The 24,774-nt window shown below is 35.7% G+C and overlaps 2 protein-coding genes across 2 annotated transcripts; both read left to right on the top strand.

Annotated features, from left to right (window-relative positions):
- The first annotated feature begins 2,547 nt into the window (after positions 1–2,547).
- LOC115997488 lies at positions 2,548–4,072 on the top strand. Its single transcript, XM_031237050.1, has 3 exons — positions 2,548–3,045; positions 3,133–3,221; positions 3,560–4,072. The coding sequence occupies exons 1-3, from the start codon at positions 2,733–2,735 to the stop codon at positions 3,845–3,847; spliced, it is 690 nt and encodes a 229-aa protein (XP_031092910.1). The 5' UTR covers positions 2,548–2,732; the 3' UTR covers positions 3,848–4,072.
- A 12,888-nt stretch (positions 4,073–16,960) lies between these two features.
- On the top strand, positions 16,961–21,605 carry LOC115997560 (probable galacturonosyltransferase 11). The gene is made up of 2 exons (XM_031237141.1): positions 16,961–17,526; positions 19,882–21,605. The coding sequence occupies exons 1-2, from the start codon at positions 17,371–17,373 to the stop codon at positions 21,337–21,339; spliced, it is 1,614 nt and encodes a 537-aa protein (XP_031093001.1). The 5' UTR covers positions 16,961–17,370; the 3' UTR covers positions 21,340–21,605.
- Positions 21,606–24,774: the final 3,169 nt, after the last annotated feature.

Below are 24,774 nucleotides of genomic sequence, written 5' to 3'. Positions count from 1 at the left end.
ACTAAAAAATAATTCGTAATTAACTTGTTCTTTATCGAGGAGGGTATGGATTTTTTATGTTTTTTTTTTTTGAAGGAACGAGGAGGGTATGAATAAATAAACGTTAATTAATATTCCGTCCAAATTAACTCATACTTTAAAGTCAACAATTTTGACGAAGATTGAAAGGTTGCATTCTGGCCGAATTAAAATATAACCCTCTGAAATTGCCCCCTCTAGTCGCAATACATGAGCTGCTAATCAATCATTTATACTTCACAATTAAAAAAAAAAAAAAAAACTTAATGCATTAAATTAGATAAAAGAGTATCAACAAGATAAAGAAGGGAGAGTGCTCAATTACTCACCACAACCTGACACAGAAACAGCCTTCCAAACTATATTGTGGACGACGCGATTCGCAAAAAAAAAAAAAAAAAAAAAAAGTTCAATTAAATAAGCATTTATTGGGCCAAGGATTTTGTGGTCTAGTGGTACCAAGTTACTCATTTATATAGGAAGTTGTGGGTTCGAGTTTCACTGGAGGCAATATTGACTCTTTGTGTTTCAATTTGTTGAGAAAGTATACTCGATGTTGTGAAAGTGAACTCTTGAGTGTTATAGTGAACTTAGATTTTGCTATACGTTTAAAGATTTCAAGATGTTTAAAATAATGTTTTCTTTAAAATTCTACTTAACTAGCAACAATTACATATATAAATTAAAATATCCAAATAGAACTCCAAATACAGTGGAATTTATATACACACACATATATAGGGTCCAGGTGCAGGTATAGCTTCCAGTGTAATTGTACGGTTACACACCTTAAGTACACAAACCACACACCTTAAGCTAAGAATACAAACCACACATCTAAAATTTTTAAATGGTGTACCTTCAGTATACAAACTACGCACCTTAAGCATACAAACAAAACACGTTAAGTACACAGACCACACACCTTAAGCTAAGAATACAAACCACACATCTAAAGTTTTTAAATGGTGCACCTTCAGTACACAAACTACGCACCTTAGGCACACAAACAAAGCACTTTAAGAACACAAACCACGCACCTAAAGTTTTAAAATGGCACATCTTAAGTTTCAACACTGACGCACCTTAAGAACACAAACCACGCACAAGAACCCATATATATATATATATACACACACACACACACACACACATATATATATATGAAATTGTGGAGTTACCTTTAAGTGCATCAGGTTGGCCAAATTAAGGTGGAAAGTACTAGCTATATTGATTTTTTTAACTGACCCTATTACATTGTAGTATTTGAGTTAATTCACCTCCAGTGAGGCTCGACCTCATGACCTCCCATATGGAGAGTCATTACATGTATGTGCGAAGGTGAATATTAATGAATGATTTAATTTTAATATAAGAAAATAGATTTCCCAATTAAACAACATAATATCTAATGATAATGGAAAAAATCAAAAGAGCCAAATTTCATGACAGTCCAAAATTTGTATTCTATAGCCCTTCATCCTCCGCAAGTCACGTTGCACTCAGTTTAGTGATCAAAATTGTCAATCTTTAATCAACACAAAAACCACCAGTGGGGTTGGGAGAAGAATTTTTGTTTTCATACTAAATATAATAACAGCTCAGCTCGTTGCAATTATAAATAATAAATACTTGTTAAATATTTTATATATTATTAATATTCACCTTACTACATTGTGGTTAAGCGGCATAACTGTATCTCTCATTGTAACAGAGTTAGTAGTAGATAATAAAAAAATTTCACCTTACCAAACCAACTCTTCCTCATTTTTCACTATTAAAATGAAACGGTCTATTCCAGTTTTATATCTTGACTGTTTTGTTTTGGTTTGGTTTTTTGTTTTGTTTTTTTTTTTTTTAAAGTTTAAAATCCATCAAATTTAGTTCTTAATTACTAAAAAAGAAAATTATATTTTTAGTTTTTTTTAGTACTACTGACTCTGTTACAATGTAGTATCTGTTCATAGCTACTTTCTTAACCTACTGAAGCACCCACTTCAATCATCCATGTGGGAATGTAAATCGGGACACTGGGGTGCCACTAGACCACAAGCTCTTTAGCATATTTTTAGTTTCTTAATTATAAAGTAAATATAATTTTTGTCCATAATTAATTTAGTTCTGAACATTCGATGTTATTTTGGACAAAAAGCTACTTATGCTTTTGGCATGAGCTATCAACCAAACAATGTTTAACCCCATGAACTAAATACACCTTACATATAACAATGTTACACATATAACAATGTCACAGTAATTGATGACTACAATTGGAATTTGGTTGTTTAGTATATTACTGCACTGGAGTTTGGTACGCTGGTGCTAGCTTTTTCCACATTAATATTTCTAGAATCAGCATACAATTTTGCTGAATTTACAAGCATGCTTAATTATTGCTTCCTCACTGACCAAGTATAGTATAGATATAGAAACATTTATTTCAACAAGCTAAGTCAACATGGGTCTCCACTCTCCAGCAGCCCAGCTTCATGGTTGGCAGGGAGCCCCACCCCCCTTTGAAAACCCAGCAAAAAGACACAACCTAGTAAATGATTTCCATGACTTCTAATCCTTATTGATTTTCATGGTACATAAGAATTTCTTAAAACTGTCGTACCACAGCTCAGAATCTCTTCGAGTATATAACCGCGGTGCGCCCCTAACATTTCACAATCAAATCCAACCAAACCAAAACCAAACCGAACTGAGAAGAGATGCCGGGGTTTTGCTTTAGTCAGGCCGTGGCTCATGTTAGAGCCCGCTCGCCTATTCAACCATACAAGAAGTCGGTCCATCTGATGGCGGGCGATGACAAGACGACCGAGTTTTCTAGCAAAAACAGCACGGAGATGAGCTTCAACGGTAGCGATCAAAGGCTGGAAGGTGAAGGTAGGAATAATAACAGAGTCATGGTTGTGGTTGATATGAGCATTGAAGCAAAAGGTGCTCTGCAATGGGCACTCTCTCACACTGTTCACACCCAGGATACCATTATTCTCCTGCTTGTAACCAAGCCCTTCAAACAAGGTAATAAACTTCTCTCTTTCTGCCCAAAATTTGCTTTAATTTCTTCCCCATATTGTTATAGCGAAATGACGGGGTTTTGTATAACAGGTGAAAGCTCCTGCAACTGCGAACTCGATCAAAGGGCATACGAGCTTCTTTGCTCCATGAAAAATATGTGCCAAACAAGGAAACCCGGGGTTAGTGATCTAATTCTTGCTCTTCCTGCACCATTTACCTCAAAATATCAGAGTAAACTCCAATTCTTGAAAACAATAAAAAGTTTCTAGGGGTAACACCCCCATGACCTTTTTGCATGGCTCTGATACCAAATTAAAGCATGTGCTCCATCTCAACTAAAAGTCTAAGCTGATAGTTGGACTGCACATATTATATTTATGCTCGCACTGTAAATCTGCAAGCATGGAAATTTACCTGTCATTATGTCTGATATAAAAAAAACAGCCAAAAGATTTTGTTTATCATCTCTTAAACATTACACGTTTGGCACTAAAATTCCACAATGTTCATGGAGTAGGTGCAAGTGGAGATAGTAGTGCAAGAAGGAAAGGAGAAAGGAGCAGTGATTGTTGAAGCAGCTAACCAGCAAAAGGCTTCTTTGCTGGTGTTGGGACAAAGGAAACGGTCCGTGATGTGGCGGATGCGTACTATGTGGTCGGGGAAAAGGGCTCAGCAGTCGAAGGTTGTGAGCTATTGTATTCAGAATGCGGGCTGCCTGGCAATTGCAGTGAGGAGGAAAAGCCGGAGACATGGAGGATACCTGATCACCACTAAGCGTCACAAGGATTTCTGGCTTTTGGCATAGTGGAAGTGATAACAAGTGAAAAGTTGAGGTTGTAAGTTGTAACTCCATTTTGTAGGGAATATATATATATATATAGTTTCTTTCTCCATTGAAAATCCCCAAGCTCAGACATCTGGTGTCAAGGCATCAGAGTTGCTGCACAAGAGAAAAGAACAGAGTTTTATCAGTTTCTATAACCAAAGATTAAGCTAGTAGTGAGAATACACAATTGCTATTTTATATTTATCTTCGGCGACCATCAGAATTTTGTTAAGAATTCTACATTGATAAAATAATAGATCAGAGAATATATGAGTTTATAAGGCCATGAGTTAAACTAACTAATTGGTTAAATCCAATCTTTTAGTATGGTTTGCTATTCTTCCTCATCCCTTCCTTTTTGTATGGAGGCGCAAACCATACCATTTGCCAGCTAACATGACCAAAGATCCAATCAATTAGCTACTTGCTGAACAAGCATGAGGTTGGACCTGAACCGGGTGAACACAAAGTGGTCCGGACAAGCTCAAATACTATGTTATAATTTAAGATTGGACGGAATTTAGTCAACTAGGTTGTAATGCAGATGGGCAAAATCATACTAAAAACTAAATCCAATCAATTAACTAATTTAACCATGACCTTATAAACCCATATGTTTTTCTCTTATTTTTCGACGTGGACATTTAACAAATACAAATAGGAAAATTGAATAATAGTCAAATTGGTCCCTCAACAGTAGTGGTGAGCAAACGCAATCCGAACTTCTGACCAATTATTGCCAAATTAGTAACTGATTGAGTGGTACCAATTCATTTCCTCAACTTAAAAAATGGATTCAGATTTCTTTCTCCAAGTCAAAATCAATGAACACCAAGGCAAACCAGAATGTGTCCCTGAACCACTGAATCAACACAGTAATGTCAACTTCACAAATTCAACAACCAAAAGTACCAAGACATAAAATTGCTATGGAGTAAAACAGACATTAGAAATTAACTTTTAACTTTTAAAGCAACTGGTGAAGAAGGATGGTTAGTGAAGAAGGGAGAATTAATTACGTTTTGAAACGTTATTGTATCGAAACTAACCGCTCCATCACATGAGAGATTAACTTGACAACGATTAGCGGAAAGCAAGGGCTATAATGCTCACCACTTCACTTGAGGGATTGGTTTTACCATAATTGAAGAACAAAAAATGCAATTTTACTTCGAGAATCCAGTTAATAACAGACCAAATCTTATTACTTTGATTCCTCAACTTCAAATCGGAGTATTCGCCAACATGATTAAATAATAATAATAATAATACCATGTTCAAAATTCATACCCAAAGCTAATAGATTTCCAGAAAAAATTAAACATAAACAAAAATGCGTGAGATTTGAAAAATGAGAAATTAGCAGAGAGGGTTAAAGGGCACGCCAAGGGAGAGGCAGAGCCGAAGAACTAAGCACCGAGTTTTGGCGGAAGGTGACGGACGAGAGAGGGTGCGACAGAGACAAACCGCCAAAGATTTAGGCCTTGTTTGGTTAGTAGCGGATCCGCCAATTTTTGGCGGATCCGCCGTTTTCAGCGTTTTGACCATGGTCAAAACGCTGAAAACCTTGTTTGGTTAATGGCGGTTTGGAGTAGCGGATTTGCTCCAAACCGCCAATATACAAAACGCTGCATATAGCAGCGTTTTGCATTTGGCGTTTTGGGGAAAGTATTACTTTCCCCAAAACGCCCTTATATATAAAAAAAAAAATTTAAAACTTACAGTTTGCCCAGCGCACCGCCTGCGCTGGGCAAACTGATTGAATGAAAAATGGAGCCTTGAGGCTCCTTTTATAGGACCCTCAAGGCTCCACTCCCCACTTATCCCACCGATGTGGGATAAGTGGGGAAACAAAGGGGAGCCGTGTGGCTCCCCTCCCCCCACCCCCCTCCCCTTTTTTATTTTTTTTTTGTTTTTTTAATTTTAAAACATTATTATTATTGTTATTATATATATATATATATATATATATATATATATATATTATGTATACCCTTTTGGTCATTTTACATGTTAACCGCTAATCTAAACAGCTAATTTTACCAAACATCTTTTTACAAACTGCTAATACAATCCACTGGTCAAACCCGCTAATATAATCCGCTTTTTGATAACCGCTAACACAATCCGCTACCGCTAAAATCTAACCGCTGATAACCAAAAAATTAAACATAAACAAAAATGCGTGAGATTTGAGAAATGGGAAATTAGCAGAGAGGGTTAAAGGGCACGCCAAGGGAGAGGCGGCAGAGCCGAAGAACTAAGCACCGAGCTTTGGCGGAAGGTGACGGACGAGAGAGGGTGCGACAGAGACAAACCGCCAAAGATTTACTATTCTGTACGATATTATTTACGAGAGCTTTTCCATTTTAATATTTATGGCGGGAAAATCAAGATAAGCAATGTGNCATTTTAATATTTATGGCGGGAAAATCAAGATAAGCAATGTGAGACACGATCGGTTTAAATTTGGATTTAGATCCCTATATTACGCATAATTACTCCCTCTCATAAAATTTCAAAGTTCATATTTTCATTGAGATCCATAAGTTGAAGATAACTAATCATCAAGTATCACATCATGTAGTAAAAGTGAAAGTGAAAGAGTAAAAATATAGAAAATATATAGTATAGTAGAACTCAATTACTAAACACCCTGAATTTCCCTTCTAACAAAAAGGAACAGAAAAATTTTATTTTGGGCATAAGATTCATTTTAGTATACTATAAAGGTTTTTTTTAGTAAATTGAATATTCATTTTCTAAATCTTCATTTTAAGTTTTATTTTTAGTGAAAAAAAAAAAACAAATACAATTATAACATGTTAATGAGTTATTATAAATGAATCATTTTTTTTAAAGGGAATATAGTGTGACTTAAAAATAAATAAAAATTTAAAAGGTGGATCATGGTCCGCACAACGTTGTGTGGACCATGGTCTAATACAATGTTGATTTTTTTTCTTTTGTCAGTGTAATTAACTAATTGTATATCACATAATAGATGTGTATAAATTGTCAAATGTAACAGTGATATAATTAAAATAATACTTTAGTGTTGCTATAATAAAATTAATGTGTGTGCAAAATGAAATTAAAAATCATAACTCATACAATAACATATATTGTTAAATAAACGTGAAATATAATTAAAATGATACTTCAACGTTATTTGCCTAGTCACCAAAGTCAAAGTTGATATATATTGAGAGTGGCACAATAAGCTAAGACATCTAAATTTCAAGGCAAGTTACAAATTGGCACACAAAATAGATATTAAATTGGACATAATAACAAGAATTTATAAAATAGATATAGATAATATTATCTAATAATTTTTTTAGATTAATATAAAAACCTATAAAATAGTATATGATATAATTAAGGAGAATTAAATTGGACCTAATAACAAAAAAATTATAAAATGTTAATCCATTAGACTTAATAGTAATTAATTACCAATCAAATTTTCTTTAGATGCAAGTAGATTTTTAAAAACGGATAGAAATATGATTCAAATAGCCCTTGAACTATTTAGGAAAGTGTAGTTAGGCGCCAGAATTGAAAACACATTAATTAGATACTTGAACTTAAAAATTTACAATTAATCTATTTTGACTTGTTATTGTAGGTAAACTCCGTGTAAAAGGTGTATGGAATGCCACATATTTATATTTTGTTGAATTGGATGTCTAATAATAATAATGTTATTATTATTAATAATTTTATTTTTTCAATAATGATAATAAATATTTTTAATTAGAAATTTATGCTGCCCACTAGTAAGAGTGGGGGCTTGGATATGAGGACAAAATGGGAGAAGGTCGAGAGATGGTAGGGGTAGAACGAGTATCAAGATGGTCAAGGTTATCCAGGTCGAAGGACCTGCATCCCCAGGTTGAGAAGGCTCGGCGGTCTCGCTATCCTCAGTGAATTACAATAGACTTCTAAAAAATGTTCGACCTCCTTGATGATGGTGTCGTACGATGACACCGAGAACGAACCGACCTCGACCATAGCGTCGTAGTCCCTGACCAAAAGATTCTAGCTATCTAAGTCGAACATGTTGACCCTTCCTCTAAAAGGAAGACGGAGGGGGAAAAGTTTAGTGAACGAGCGTAAATCAAGAGAAGCAGTAACGCCTAAGACTAACAAGACTAAAGGCTTAAGAACGTAGATAAATTAAAGTATTAGATAGCGAATTCGAATCGAGAATGTTAATTAGGAGCACTCAACTTGGTGTAGCTTGTTGAAATCCTTGTATTCAAGCTTGGGAAGCTCTCGAAATCTTGCAAGGGAAAAACATGATTTTCGCTTACTTGTATTTATAGACGAAGGAGGCGGGAAGATTTGAAATTTGAAATGAATCCCTAGACGGGCAACCCCAGTGACACATGTCAATTGAGTGAATCCGAGCGGTGATCTGCATGGTTTACCATAGGCCGACGCTGCACAAAATCAGGACATGGACTAGGGGGGCTACTTGATACCGACCAGACCAGAAGACATGCACATGGTTTACCATAGGCCGACGCTGCACAAAATCGGGACATGGACTAGGGGGGCTACTTGATACCGACCAGACCAGAAGACATGCACTAGTAATAACGCATGAACCTAGCTCGATGACTATTGTAATTAACCAGCTCGAGAGCCTCTGACCTCTGGTCTTGATTTCCCACGTTGCACAAAAGGGGGCTACTTGATACCGACCAAACCAGAAGACATGCACTAGTAGTTGATTTCCCACGTGACCAAACCAGAAGACATGCACTAGTAGTTGATTTCCCACGTTGCACAAAAGGGGGCTACTTGATACCGACCAGACCAGAAGACATGCACTAGTAGTTGATTTCCCACGTTGCACAACCAGAAGACATGCACTAGTAGTTGATTTCCCACGTTGCACAAAAGGGGGCTACTTGATACCGACCAGACCAGAAGACATGCACTAGTAGTAACGCTTGATCCAGCTCGAGAGCCTCTGACCTCTGGTCTTGATTTCCCACGTTGCACAAAAGGGGGCTTGATTTCCCATGTAATTTTGTAATTAACAAACTCCGGGAGGCAAAAGGGGGCTTGATTTCCCATGTAATTTTGTTGGGTTCTCCCAAAATTCTTCCCCACAAAGAGAGCTCACTTGCCACTTGAGCTACCCCATTGGGTTAAATACAATATTATTATAATTAAGGAATTAATTATATGTACTAATTGGTTGAAATTAATGTACCAAATTATTAAATATTTATTGCTATTATTACGTGATATAATTGTCTTACTTACACTTTCCTTTGAAAAATCATACAAATTATATTTTATATATATATAGGATTTGGATCCAGTGAGACCACCTATTTTAGACGAGATCATGAGATTAAATCCTGGTCAGTTATTGTCTTTTTTTAATGGTACAGATTTGATGGGATTTTTAGATTATTTTAATTAATTATGGTATGAAGTGGGGTTGTTTAGTCTTTTTACAATTTAGTGTATTTATTACCATTTTAATTTAAGTTTTATTTTTAATTGTTTCCATTTATTTGATTGGTGTTTCCAATTCCCAGTCATAGCTTCCCATTTGATTTTGTCTTCTTTTTTATTTTCTCTCTCCCAAAACCCATTTGTCGCTATCGTATGCCTCTCCGCAGGCCCCGGAGTCGTCGGCTTGTGCACAACAAAAATACTCCATGGCTGGTTCTTCTTCAAGGCGGTCCAAGCAGCTTAGGAGGAGTTCGTTCGGTGGCGTTCCAGGTATTTATTATTTGTGTGGGTTTGAGGTTTGGTCAGTTTTTGTGTTTGGGTATGGGTGTGCGACGGTGATTGGTGTCTTGTGTATCGGCGAAGAGCAGTGGCCATGGAAGTTGTGGGTACGGCGGTGGTGCGGCGGGTTGGGGCGGTCTTTGTTTATTACTTTTCTTTTTGTTGGTTTCTGTTTACGATTTTGGTTGTTTGGACATGATTTTTTTTCTTTTGTTCAATCCATCTATTCATCCACTATGATTTAGAGAAGCCCTTTGAGAATTTGAGAGCTTATAGTCAATAGGATAATAAAAGATTGAAAGGTGTAGGTCATTAGGGTTCATTCAAATGCGCAATTAATCTGTTGTCCATTCTTTTTCATCATAATAATTATATGGACCAGGACAATTCTGTCTACATCGTGGACAGTTAATTTACATCGTTATTGAATTAGCTATGTCACATCTACACACACAATTCTGTCTCTACGTGTGATTTATCTCCCAATTTTTGCATTTGAAAGTCATGTTCATATTAACGCACGCATCTACCACTAAATTTGCGCACACACCATTACACACCCACGCACATACTGTCATGGCCAAATACACGAATCAATTTATTGCACCAGTAAAATGCACACTCCGTTACCCATCAACGCACAGACTCCAGTGTTAGAACCAGCAACACTAACTTTGTAATTGTTCGTTAGTCAGGTGCATAAAGTCAATTGTTTCAATTAATTCGTGGTCTTTGTTTGTCTTGTATTAGCGTTGTAGGAACAAACGTCATATGCCCCCACACAAAAATAAATAAAATTTTATACCAATCTACTTCCAGTGAAACGCACACAGCTCCACTAGCGTTCGCACATGCATGTCGCATGTGGTATATCACACACGTTTACCATCATTATTTTCATATATGGGCATTGGATTATTCGTTCAGTGAAATGCACACTCCGTTACCCATCAACGCACAGACTATAGTGTTAGATTCCCTTTTTAATTGTGGTTTTGTGTAGATACATAATGATAGGATCATAGGAAATAAAATAAAGGTAGATGAGAAATTCACACCTTCAAAATTCTAAGAAAAAAGGAAAAAGGGAAAAATATGATTCTGAACTTAAATGCCCAATTTTTCATATGATGGGAGAGAAATCTAATGCTCTTATTTTTCGTAGTGGGGATTTTTTTTTTTTTTGTGATGTAATAGAAATATTTTTTCATGTTGGGGTGTGTGTGTATGGATATAGGGAATAAGTGTGATGTTGATCATTTTTCACTGTGTGCGAGTCAGTCTTGGCGTGTGTGCGTAGTCTAGCAACATATTTTAGTGTATGCATTTTAGTTTTGCGTAGTCTAGCAACATATTTTAGTGTATGCATTTTAGTTTTGAAGTATATGCCTACAGGTAGTGGTGTATGCATTTTAGTTTTGAAGTATATGCCTACAGGTAGTGGTTGAGTGTGTGCATGATTGGGATTATATTATGAAATAAGTGTGGTGATGTTTGAGTTCATAATTAAATATTGTTGTGCATATAATATTACATGCACATATTGGCATATGTAGGTGTGTGCATATCAATTTTGTGTGCGTGCAATTATGCCCAATTAGCTGAAATGTTTGTATGTGTAGGCAATAACAAGGGCTCAGGTAAGAGCCTAAAATCAGCAAAGGAACTAGACGCTCAAAGAGTGTGTCCCAAAAGTGTGTGTTGAACTTGCAACCAGTTGGCTCACCACCATAGTCAGAATTGTCCCAAAATGTAGATATAGAGTTGTAATTTCATTTTTTTTTTCACTTGAACCGTTATTGTAAACAAAATGTATTTTTTAACTGATTAATAAAATAACCGCCCTAGCATCATTATGATTTTTAAATCATCAAGTGAATTGATATTTCAATTAGATATGTGCATTTTATGTGTGATAGTCTTTGCATAATATAAATCCCACAGCCTCCATGCCCTACCCTGTGCAGTTGCGCACATTTGCACACACCCCCACTCCTAACGCACACGACCCACATAGGAACCCACCGTAGAAACGGATTAATACATCATTTTGCACACCTCTCATGGATGAAATGCACACGCAGTAAACAGAAAATTCAACAAAACAAAAAACGCACTACCTGGACGCACACAAGCATGAAAAAGTTCTCGTGCAAGACACATATACATTAAGTCCTTTTCACACGCCCAATCCCACACACGCACACAATACTCAGATTCTTGCACACGCCAAGAGTCACACTCGCACACACCTACGGATCTCCTAACAATATAAAATAATCACTGTAATCAAAACTATCCAAATATTTTATTGTCTTATCAGTAATTTGCACTAACCACAAAAATCGAGCGCACTCGCGCCAATTTGTCCCACTTCCAAGACCCATATTAAGCCACAATCTTACACACGCCCAAATTCTCAAATGCACACACCTTCATTACAACAACCAAAGAAAATCCAACAATGACAAGTACAAGAATACACAAAGAGCATGCAAAACCCTTTATTACACCCGAATTCACAAGTTCAGACACCTACGTATCCCATAATATTCAAAATTACATAGCTAAACAAAACATTTCAAACCCTTAATTGTCTTATCAATAATTTGCACGCACTTCCCAAGAAAATGCACACTACTTTCAAGAATCGCACGCGGGTGGCCGTGTGTATGTGATAAAATATTTTCTCCCATTGTGTACTTATTACACCCAATCACATTTGCACAAACAACCAAGAACGATCGCACACGCGTCACGAAGGTCCACATGCAAGATTCATGTTCTAGCAGACTTATGCACCCACCTGAATTCACGAATGCACACACCTACGAATCACATTATATTAAAAAAAAAAACGTGATTGGTCATGTGTGTGTGTTAAAATATTCTCATAAACACGGAATGAACACTTTACCCCTCAAATTAACCTAATACACTCGAATCAAGGTTGCACCAACCCACTAAACCGGTTGCACACGCCACTAAAAAGGCCACATGTTAGAATCCTATTCCAACAGTCTTTTGCACACACCTAACACAATGAATGCACACACCTACGAACCATAAATAGATTAAAAGTTCAGACCAAACATCTGATTTGTTTTCTTTCTTTTGTCTCACAGTTTTCCTATTATCATCACACACACAAAAAAACATATATATATAATGGTTTACCATGATTAGGATCCTTAATATATGGAAATTATTATATTTCATTTATTTCAATTTTCAAATATCATAATCAAATTACAATTCCATCCTTATGAATTAATTTTGTCCTAATATAATTGATATTTTAATATCAATCCTAACCATTCATTCTATTTTTATAAATGGTTGAGATGGGATCTCATGATCTCATCTAATAGGGTGATCTCATAGGATCCAGCCCCTATATATATATATATATATATATATATATATATATATATATATATATATATATATATATATATATATATATAAACAAACTAAGGTATAATATTATTATAATTAATGAATTAATTCTATGTACTAACTTACCGAAATAACCTAAATCATATATGGGAACAAAATAGTTTTAAATCAAGTAATTTAAAACAACATTAAAATAGAGTTTAATTATATATTTTTTAATAGATTAATTTCTTTTTAAATTATTTTTTCTTTTTTTTCCATACTTATTTTAGTGATAATATAATTGCCTAAATCATATGAAAATATCAATTTTTTAAAGATAATTGCAGACAATCGAGTCATATATTATTCAATTAATTTGGTAGTACTTTTGCACTAATCTTATAATCAAATAAATGTATACTTTCAAATATTTGAATTGTTTATAATTTTATTTTTAATTTTATTATCTAAATATATAATAAAAAAAATATTATTGGTGCATCACACGGGTAATTTACTAGAATATTATTATGGGCCCAAACCCTTAAAATAGTGCAAGTGCGCTAAATAATTACAAGGGAGTAAACCAAGCCCAACCAAAGAATAATTGACCCACTTAACTTGAAAGCAAGTTGGAAGGTGCCAACCACTAAGCCAGACCAACTAGCTAAACCGCCAATCATTATTGTGTGGACCATGGTCCACATAGTTGTGTGGACCATACTATTAAATAATGTACATTCAATATAAAAATAATGTACATTCAGTATAAAAATAATGTACATTTAGTACATTAAAAATGTACATTTTATTATGGTCCACACAGCTGCGTGGACCATGGTCCACACAATAATTTGCCCTAAACCGCATATATCTTCTTCTCCCAAACTAGACCACATATATCAACACTAGACTAGGTGGAGATGGCTCGTTGAAAAAGATCAAATAATGCCTAGATGCTACAAAATCCACCTTTTTATACTACTCCAAGAAGCCAAATACCCAAGTAGACAATTTTTAGATGTGGACCAATGTCTACCATGCACATAATGGATATTATCCATATTACGTACATGCAATTAATATATTATGGACCAAAATGCTAAAAAAAAAAAAAACACATTCATACACATGTCATTGTCAACTGACAAGTTTCATGCTATTGCTACGTCACAAAACAAATCTGGTAGGTCTCCAACTGCAAAAATTGCCTCGCACCTTCCTTCGTCTACCTTCATCACCTCTATCTAGCATGACCACCTTCCTTGCATGCTGCCCAACTAGCTCATTCACTCCATTGACTACATCCGACCCAATTGTCACTGCCTTCCCTGTGTGTAGCCCAATTGGCCTAGTTGTCATGGTCCGTATAACCACCTTCTGCCTTCCCTGCATGCAACTCGACTAACATATTTGTTGCCTTCCCTATGTGCGGCCCATTTGAGCCAATTGTCGCCTTCCCTATGTGTGGTCCAGTTGGTTTGGGCTATATCATTTAGCCTACCCGTCGCCTTTCTAGTGTGCAACCCCCGACTAGTACGTTGTTTTGCTCATTCAATTTTTTATACTCCTTTTTTGGTCTGATCTCATTAGAATCTCGTAAGTTGATTCAATCTCTTCTTTGCGGCAATGAATGAATGCTAGGCCTGACATCCGATGAACCAGGGTTAGCTCCTATTATTGGGGCGTCTCCCTTAACAATGAGGGTGTTAGTTCGCTCCCTCACCTCTTCTAGTTGTGACACCAAGGTGGGTCAATGGGTAGTCCCCCCCCAAACACGACACACACACACACATTCTCCAAACTTAAACTATATATTTTTTGGTGAGATGTATAATTTAGATTGATTTTTGATTCATATCAAATTTTAAATTTACTCCAGTTGAGTATTTTACTACTTATATTTGTAATAAGGTGTGTTAATTTGTGAGATTTATAATGTGTTATATGTGGTAATAATTATTTAAATTAAAATATATTTTGTGATTTATTCATGACAAGTATTTTTTTTTTAAAGTCTACTTTTTATAAATCATTTATTCAATGTAGTTTACAAGTTTATATTATATTTTATCGTATTAAAATTAATTTAAAAAAATTTGAAGTTGATTTAACTAAAAGGAAAAATATTTATGAATATAATAATATCAATAGGGAATAGACATTGACATGTGGTTTATATTTTTTTCTTTAATATATATTAAAACTATTTTATTCAATTTATTATGTTTAATATTTTTAAAACATTTCAAAGTGCTTTAACATTTTGCCTAATCAATTATATTTCTGACTCCGCCCCGAATTCAACCATATATGATTATTTATTTAACTAGTTTTTTATACGCGCATTGCGCGAATGAGTTAATGCCCAATGTTTATATTTAAATAAATATTTGAAAGTATATCAATGCAAAATTATATATGAGAAGTTTATATATGGGTAATTGAATGTCGAATTTTTTTATTTAAATATCTAACTCAAAGTATATGAATCTAAGATAATATAGAAAATTCATTATAATTATTACTAAAATAAATGTTTGCAACCTTGTAAAATCGATAGTCTAAATATTTGGTCTAAAAATAATAGTCTAAATAAATACTAATTTTCATTTGAATTTTTCTAAGTGCTCTTAATTATTGTCATTGTCTAGTCTCTTCATCTTTACTATTTATTCTCTTCCTTTTTGTTGGTAGTGTGTTATTTGCAATTCGGTTATTGTTGGTAGCATAGATGACAACGTCATGCAATGAGATTATGATATAGGAGCTATGGACTTTCCTTTAGGTGTTCTGCTTGGGGTTCATTTGGTTCAACCATTATTATTGAATGAGTTATTGTGGATAAAGAAATCCCTAGTTTAAGAAAAAAGATTAAATAAATTAATAAAAAATTAAAAATTTAAAATATTATATATTCCAAAGATATTAAAAGGTAGTTTCTCGCTTCAATTTGCTGGGTAATGGGTTATTTGAGTACTTTCATTGTCAACAAATCCCCCAAGTAGTTAATATGATTGGTTTCAAACTATTCTTTTTTATTTTTTTTCATGGTATTAAAGAAATACATATGTATCATTTTTTGGTGTAACTACTAATTTATTTAATTCAATAAGAGTAAAATAGAGCGATTCCACTTCAATTTGTTGGGTTATTTGAGTACTCTCTTTGTCAACTAATCCCCAAGTAGTTAATATAATTAGTTTCAAATTATTTTTAAATTTTTTTTCATAGTATTAATAAAATACTTGGTAAATAAATATATAACATTATTTTATACTATAACTTTGATATTTAATTACAAGATATTGTAAAAATAAAATAATGGACAATATAATGAATATCAATTGATAAATTTGAATGTAAAGAATCTTTGCATGAGAGAAAATAAAGACAATATAACTGATGAAATTATTTCTCTTATTTAATTTAATTTTTTGATAATGAATAATTTTTTTAAATAAAGGTATTGTAGATACATAATTATAAATTAAAGAAATACATATGTATCATTTTTTGTTGTAGCTACTAATTTATTTCATTTATCATTTAATAAGAGTAAATAGAGTGAGAAACTTAATTATGTCAAATTTGATTGAGATGAGGTTCGAACCTAAGACATTTCTTATAGGAATTAATGGGTAAGTTAAAAGTTAACGGAATATTAACGGAGAAGAGAATATTTAACGGATAATCATAAAAGTAAGGTTAAATTATGTAATCTCTATGAATAATATTAATATGAATTATCTTAACCATCTATTTGATTAAATAATTCATCTGAACCATCTATTTAATTAAATAATTTGACCGCCATTTTTTCTACCCATTTGATGCTAACTCTCTTTGGCTCTTATTATTACAGTAGATATATACAGAGGAAGGGACACATGGTAACCATGTGCTATAATGTCCTCCTTTGCATAATTGCCTAATTGGCTTGTACACGAACAAAATGAGACCATCCCTACGTTGTTCAAATTCCATAAGCTGACAATTCATGTTTCGAAATGCCTTGTATGGTAAAAGTCGATTAGTTGCCTTTAGTAGCATCTCAACGCACACTGTAATCCCATCGCCACTCCTCTTTTCTCTTCTCATTCCTGTGATTTTTCTCACCTCGGCACTCGAGTAACCCCACAGCCCAAAGATCAATTCCAGATTTTTCAGCCCACAGTGGGTTGCTTGATTGAATTGAGATATGGGTTTGCTTCAAGATCATTAGCTTTAGGCTGAAAAGAGTGGGAGGATCGTTTTGGGATTGTTGATTTGGTGGCGGCGGCTTTTCTGGATTCAATCTCTGAGATGGGTCCGTTGGAGTTCTTGCTCCGGTGGTGAATTGTGGAAGAGGGCGCTGAAAAATGCGGCGGCGGGCGGCCGATTATCGGCGCCCGGTTCGGAGGAGGCTCTCTTGTTGGATCTGGGCGCTGCTCGGAATATTCTTGATCGCAGGTTTCTTTTTGTTTATTATGCATCATCAGCATGATCGTGAGGATCACGTAGAACAGCCAGTTTTGGTAAGCCTACGTTTTCTTTCTTGCTGGAATATTAGATTCGATATGTTTATTATCCCGTAATGTTGAAATGTTTGTTATTTTTTATTCCCTTCATTAGATTGCTAGTTTAGGTTTAGATGCATTATCTAATTTGAGTTTTGCAATAAGGAGGCTTTTCTCTCTGTGATAGGAGTAGAATGGTTATAAGCAATGGTGTTCAGTATTATATTTCTGCATTTAATCTGTACTATATGTATAAGTTACTATGATTACGTTGTGATGATCCGTAAACTCAATGCTATGATGGTTGTTGTCTTTCTCGAGTACCATTTTGTTAGCCTTCACTGTTGAAATTATGCTTTTGTGCATTGATTTAGCAAGGGAAAAGTGCAAATATCAGTTTGATCTGTTTTATATCAGTGATATTTATTAGTATGAAACTCCAAATATTGGCTAGATTGCTTCTCTTGTCTTGCTATACTGGGAGATGGAATCGAAATTTCCAATGTTATTAGTCTTTAGGATGAGTTGAAGTAAATTTGTTCAAGCAGAATTTGTATTTTGGCTTGCAGTTTGGGATTTGGCTTTGCTAATCTCTTAAAGAAAATTGAGTTTGAACTCCATTCAATCTTGGAATGAAATAGAAATTTGTTTTTATACGACTAGGTTTTAAACCGATTTTCCAGTAGTAGTCAATATCCTTTCAAGCAAAAAGCTATCTTGATTCTTGAGAAGATTCTCTGGCCTTTGCATTTCCTCTTGGCAATAGTAAACTGGAAATTATCATTACACGAGCATTATTGTCCCTGTGCTTGGATAACCAAAAGAGGGCCCGACTGGTAACTATGTTTCTTTTTCCAGGTTCTCTTCTCCTTTCGTGCCTAGTAGATACTAAGTTCTTCCTTGAAGTTTTTCCGTATATTCCTAATTCTTTGACTGAAAATTGAGGATAATTTGGACCCGAATGCTTCACAGAATATCCACAACAAATTGTCTTCCTGGCAGTTGAAGTGAAATGCTGTTCTTTTCTGCCAATAACAGCTTCCTTCTGCAGCCAATTATCTGTTTCAGCCCGAGGTTATCTATTTCCTAAATGCACATCCCCCATAACCTCCCATGCTTGGCTGCCTTGGAGTGGTTCTCTTCAGACACTTCTCATTGAATTACGTATTGATTTTCTGTTTTTATTGGAACTGAACTACAATCAGTTACCATGACTTGTGGCTAGCTATTTATTAAGGGAAAAAATATTGATGAATCTTAACAATTCTTCTTCTCACAAATACTGCCTACTGAACCGGTGAGCTAAGCCCATGCGGGCAAATCTTAACAATTCTTATATCAAGCATTTGTCACTGAAACCCAGTGTACCAAACACTTTAGGAAATGGCAAATTTCCTATACAAGGTTGCCATCAAATCATGCAAGAATCTCAAGCATGGCTGTAACTCAACACCATTGTTGATGATGAAGTGCAAAAGTAAATCACTTTATAACTTTTGAAGTGTTTAATGATTTGGAATATTTTGATTTAAAACTAGTATTTATTGCAGGTTGCATTATGATTGTTATTATTAGTGATTTTAAATTTATTTTTTATTTTTTATTTTAATTGGGGATTAGTAGTATTCTTACTAGTTTTTATTTGGTGTGGATTAAAGAGTGGAGAATGATGGAGAAGTACTCATACTCTTCAAAGTAAATCATTTGAGTTCAATAATCTGGAGTGTTTTGATATTCACATAAGATAGCTATTAGGTCTGAACTGGAGAACATAGAAATAGTCATGGTTAAGTTTTACTGGTAAATTTAGCCATTCAATGCATATCATAATATTGGCAAAGTTTTTCACTGTGTTGTAAAAAAAATGAAATTAAAAATTACTTGCGGGCTGCAGGCCCATTAACTTATATCCTTCATTTCATCTAAATGCTTTAGTTTTTTTTTTGTTTTTGTTTTTTTAATTTTTAAATCTCATGTGTGATCAAATTCTTGTTGAGAGGCTAAACACATGGAAATATTATGATGATGGGTAATCAGTGAGTCTTAAACCATGGACCTGTGTCTGGTACCATATTATTATGTGCTCAACTTGAACATATGATATCTGACTATAATAAGACATAATATTCAGTTCTCATCATGTCCTTACTGCTTATCAATATGCTATGAATTGATTGTTAAGGTCTTGATTATAAGTTATTCCTCGTATTCTTTCCTTAGAGTGAGTATTTAACTACAGTTATTTTCATTGGGATAATAGTTAATGTCCTACGTAGAGAATCACCTTCTTTGGGAGGAATTGAATAACTTCTCTTCTTTTTGTTTAGGGCTGACATTTTTATAGCTTTCTAATGATTTCCTCTCTTTTTTCAGGATATAGATTCCAAAAATGAACAGGTTATACATGAGCATCTTAATTTTACGCAAGAAATTTTGAGTGCTAGATCATATGCCAGACAATTAACAGAGCAGATGACACTTGCCAAAGCTTATGTAGTTATTGCAAAGGAGCATAATAATCTTCATCTTGCGTGGCAGCTTAGTTCGAAGATAAGAAGTTGCCAATTTTTGCTTTCAAGGGCTGCGATGAGGGAGGAGCCAATATCTTTAGATGAAGCGGAGCCGATCATTCGAAGCCTATCGTCTTTAATTTTCAAGGCGCAGGATGCACACTACGATATAGCGACCACGATGATAACGATGAAATCACATATTCAAGCTCTTGAAGAGCGTGCAAATGCTGCATCTGTACAGAAGACGGTGTTGGGACTGTTAAGCGCTGAATCGCTACCCAAAAACTTGCACTGCCTAGACGTTAAGCTCACGGCGGATTGGGTTAAGAAGAAGCCACTGCAAGATCTTGCAGACGAAAAAAGAAACTCTCCTCGGCTAGTGGACAACAATTTGTACCACTTTTGCCTATTTTCAGATAATCTGCTCGCAGTTTCGGTTGTTATTAACTCGACGGTTTCTAATGCTGATCATCCCCAGCAGTTTGTTTTCCATATCGTCACAGATGGGATAAATTACGGGGCAATGCAGGCTTGGTTCCTTAGCAATGATTTTAAAGGGTCTACAATAGAAGTGCAAAACATCGAAGACTTCACTTGGTTGAATGCATCTTACTCTCCCGTTGTTAAGCAGCTCCAAGACACAGACTCACGGGGATATTATTTTGGAGGGCCTCAGGACATCAATATCGACGATCCAAACTTCCAAAACCCGAAATACACATCATTGTTGAATCACCTCCGCTTTTACGTCCCTGAAATCTATCCCCAATTGGAGAAGGTAGTTTTTCTCGACGACGATGTGGTAGTCCAGAAGGATCTGACGCCTCTCTTTTCATTGGATTTGCATGGAAACGTAAATGGAGCCGTGGAAACCTGTCTCGAAGCTTTTCACCGCCTTTACAAGTACGTCAACTTTTCAAACCCGCTTATCAGCTCCAAGTTCGACCCGCAGGCCTGTGGATGGGCATTCGGCATGAACGTGTTCGACTTGATTGCTTGGAGGAAAGAAAACGTGACTGCACGGTATCACTACTGGCTAGACCAAAACGCTGACGGGATGATTTGGAAGCTCGGCACACTTCCTCCAGCCCTACTAGCCTTCTATGGATTGACCGAGCCGCTGGATAGGAGATGGCATGTTCTGGGATTGGGCTATGACCTAAACATCGATAATCGACTGATAGAAAGCGCTGCAGTGGTTCACTTCAACGGGAACATGAAACCGTGGCTGAAATTGGGCATTGGCCGGTATAAACCTCTGTGGGAACGCTACGTGAATCAGAGCAGCGCGTATATTCAGGATTGTGCCACATATTAAAACGCTGCAAACCACATTGGTAATTTATTCATTCCCTCATTTCAAACTCCCAAATTTGTAGTTGCATTATTGTAGAGAGTTAGAAGTAGCAAAGTTTTGACCTTGAAAGGCTTCTTCTATAAGTTCCTTTTTATAGCTTGGAAATGGAAAATGATTCTTATACAATAGAAAGGATTTGTGTATCGGATTAAGGGCGTAGGAAATGGATTTTGGCTGATGAAATTTTCATTATTGCTTTTGCAAATCTATATACAAATGTTTATTTCTTGGGGTTTTTATTTCTGCAAAACGATTTTTTTTTTTGGGCCCCATTAATTGGAAAGAAATGGGGGAAAAACAGCTTGCAGGTGCTCCCGCTACACCTAGCTGGCGCGTGGAATATTATTTTTTCGCGTAAATAACAGGTTGTGTATTTTCGACAATCTTTTTTGAAAGAAAGAACATATATATTAAATGACATCCAAAGACAAAGCATTACAGATGATAGGGAGAGGGTTAACAAACCACTCCGTACAATCAGGCAAAGAAACGGACTGCCTAGCTAACTCATGAGCTGCCCGATTCGCTGATCGTTTAGCGAAATTTAAAAACACGTGTAAACTCACACAACATGTTTTTGATATCCCTAATAACTAGATGGAAGTAAGAGTCTCCTTCAATAGCATTTAAGGCTTGCACAACTAACAGAGAATTAGTCTCAACATAAACTTTATCATAATGTAGATTCTTAATCCAGCTTAAAGCTTCTCTTACCGCCACTGCTTCTGCTTCCCTAGGTGAGAAAACCCCTCTCCATGGAACACCTCTAGCAGCAACGAAAGCTCCGTTGTCATCCCTTAAAACATGTTCAAAACCCATTTGAGCAATTTCTTTATTAATGGCTGCATCTACATTGAGTTTCAAGAAACCTGCTTGAGGTTTGGACCAATTCCCTGGATCTTGGCTTCTATTGGTTAAACTTGGTGTGCTATTTGCAGTTGCTGCCCTCCAATCAAAAAGGAAATTCCTAGCTTTGAATAAAGTTGAAGACACAGGAATAATGGTACTGTTATGCCATAATTTGGCATTTCTTTGCTGCCATATTTCCCAACAAATCATTATTATACAGCAACATTGATCTTTTCCTGTATTATCCAGCAAATAATTCGCCCAAGATGTAAAGAGTTGGGTGGAAGGATACGGTATGTTCAGTCCCATTAAATTCCAGCAGGCTCTAGCATAAGAACAATCCACTAACAGATGATGAATGGATTCTTCCTTAATTTCACAAAAGAGACACTCAGCATCACAATTCACCCTCTTACTCCTCAATAAATCCTTTGTGGGAAGGCAGTTAGTACAAGCTTGCCAGAAAAATATCTTCACTTTCGCTGGAATTTTTAGCTGCCAGAGAGCAGTCCAACCTTGAATCTCCGCAGTACTTAGATCAGGGTTTAGAGATTTATAGCAACTCTTAACTGTGAATTTACCATTCTCATCTGGAGCCCAAACTAATTTGTCTTGACTTTGGTTTCTGGCTGAGGGAATCTGCATAATAAGACTGGCATCACGATGATAAAAAATACTTCTGATAACCTCTTCATCCCAACTGTGATCATCATATTTTTTCAAAGATGCTACTGTGTCATTCTCAAGTAAAGGAAAAGGGAAAGTAGTCACTTTAGGATTGTTTCTGTCAGGAAGCCAATTGTCATGCCATATCTTAATTTGATTTCCATCTCCCACACGCCATGTGCTGTGCTTCCTAATTATTTCTTGTGTCTCCCTTAAACTACTCCAAATGTAAGATGGATTTGATCCCTTTCCAGCCTCCAAAAAAGAACAGTTAGGATAATATCTTGCTTTAAAGATTTTTGCTGCCAAAGATTCTGGGTTTTTGATTAATCTCAAGGCTTGTTTACATAGCATCGCAACATTAAACTCTCTAAGACTACGGAATCCCAAACCCCCCCATTTCTTAGGGATACATAACCTTTTCCAAGATTTCCAAATAATGCCTTTCCCCTCCCTCCCAGCACCATTCCACCAAAATTTGTTCATTTCAACTTCAATCTCCATGGTTAGATCTTTAGGCAAAAGGAACACTCCCATAGCATAAGAAGGGAGTGCTTGGATTACACTTTTCAGTAGCACCTCTCTCCCTGCTCTAGATAGAAACCTATGGTTCCAACCTTGGATTCGACTCTTTATTTTACTCTTAATAAAACCCAAGACCTCTCTTTTATTTCTTCCCACCAACATAGGTAATCCCAGATAGTTTTCTGCCCTCGTATTACCTCTCACTCCCAGAATTTCACCCACTCTAAGACGAAGTCCCTCCGGTACATTGCTACTAAAACAAAGCGTGGATTTAGCAAAATTTACAATCTGACCAGAGGCAGTAGCATATCTTTGAAGTAAGTTCTTTATTTCCATTGCCTCAGAAGAATTTGCCTTGAAGAAGATATAGCTGTCATCTGCAAAGAAAAGGTGTGTGACTGGAGGAGCTGATCTAGCCACCTTGATACCATGAAGTTTACCCTGTAATTCCCCATTTTTTAACATTGCACTGAACCCCTCAGCAACCAAAAGAAATAAATAGGGAGACAGTGGGTCCCCTTGTCTTAAACCCCTCTCAGGAACAATAGGACCTATCTCCTCACCTTGATTGAGAACATAGTAATCCACTGTAGATACACACTGCATCATTAGACAGACCCATTTCTCATCAAATCCCATTTTCAACATCACCTCTCTAAGTAAGGACTACTCAACTCTATCGTAGGCCTTACTCATATCGAGTTTGAGAGCAACATACCCCTCCCTTCCCTGGGACTTTCTTTTTTAGGAAGTGTTGCATCTCAAAGGCAACCATTATATTATCAGTAATCAAACGGCCCGGGACAAAAGCACTCTGACTGTCCGAAATTAAGCCTTTGAAAATTGGTTTTAGTCTGTTTGCTAAGGCTTTAGCCAGAATTTTATAAGCCACAGTGCATAATGCTATTGGTCTAAGATCCCCCATTGTTTCCGGAATGGCCTTCTTGGGGATTAAAGTTATTTGGGTTGTGTTCAACCCCTGGGGCAAGCAGCCAGATTCAAGGAAGTCATTACACATGTTTAAAATGCTATCACCAATAATATCCCAATATGAATGAAAGAAACCTGGATTAAGACCGTCGATTCCCAGACTTTTATCAGGATGCATTCCAAAGATTGCCTTCTTGATTTCAGTGCTAGAGAAAGGTCTGAGAAGAGTTGCATTCTGGACTGTTGTAACCTTGGGGCCGATACAGTTGAGTACTGGGAGCTGATTTCCAGTAGATGTTGTGAAAATATCAATAAAATAGTCCTTGATCAACATATTGAGTTCTGGACCTTGATTAATCCACATACCACCACTATTCCGAAGTTTTTGAATAGTGTTATTCCTTCGGCGCTGCTTTATAGCATTTT

The sequence above is a fragment of the Ipomoea triloba genome, chromosome 11, assembly GCF_003576645.1.
Source record: "Ipomoea triloba cultivar NCNSP0323 chromosome 11, ASM357664v1".
In the NCBI taxonomy this organism is placed as follows: domain Eukaryota; kingdom Viridiplantae; phylum Streptophyta; class Magnoliopsida; order Solanales; family Convolvulaceae; genus Ipomoea; species Ipomoea triloba.
Note: the sequence above shows the minus strand (reverse complement) of the source record. Positions and strands in the feature narration are given on the sequence as shown.

Coding starts and splice junctions, on each gene's coding strand:
- LOC115997488 (XM_031237050.1), top strand. CDS start 2,733: ATGCCGGGGTTTTGCTTTAGTCAGGCCGTGGCTCATGTTAGAGCCCGC. Junction 3,046..3,132: donor AACCAAGCCCTTCAAACAAG/GTAATAAACTTC, acceptor TTTGTATAACAG/GTGAAAGCTCCTGCAACTGC. Junction 3,222..3,559: donor GCCAAACAAGGAAACCCGGG/GTTAGTGATCTA, acceptor TTCATGGAGTAG/GTGCAAGTGGAGATAGTAGT.
- LOC115997560 (XM_031237141.1), top strand. CDS start 17,371: ATGCGGCGGCGGGCGGCCGATTATCGGCGCCCGGTTCGGAGGAGGCTC. Junction 17,527..19,881: donor ACGTAGAACAGCCAGTTTTG/GTAAGCCTACGT, acceptor CTCTTTTTTCAG/GATATAGATTCCAAAAATGA.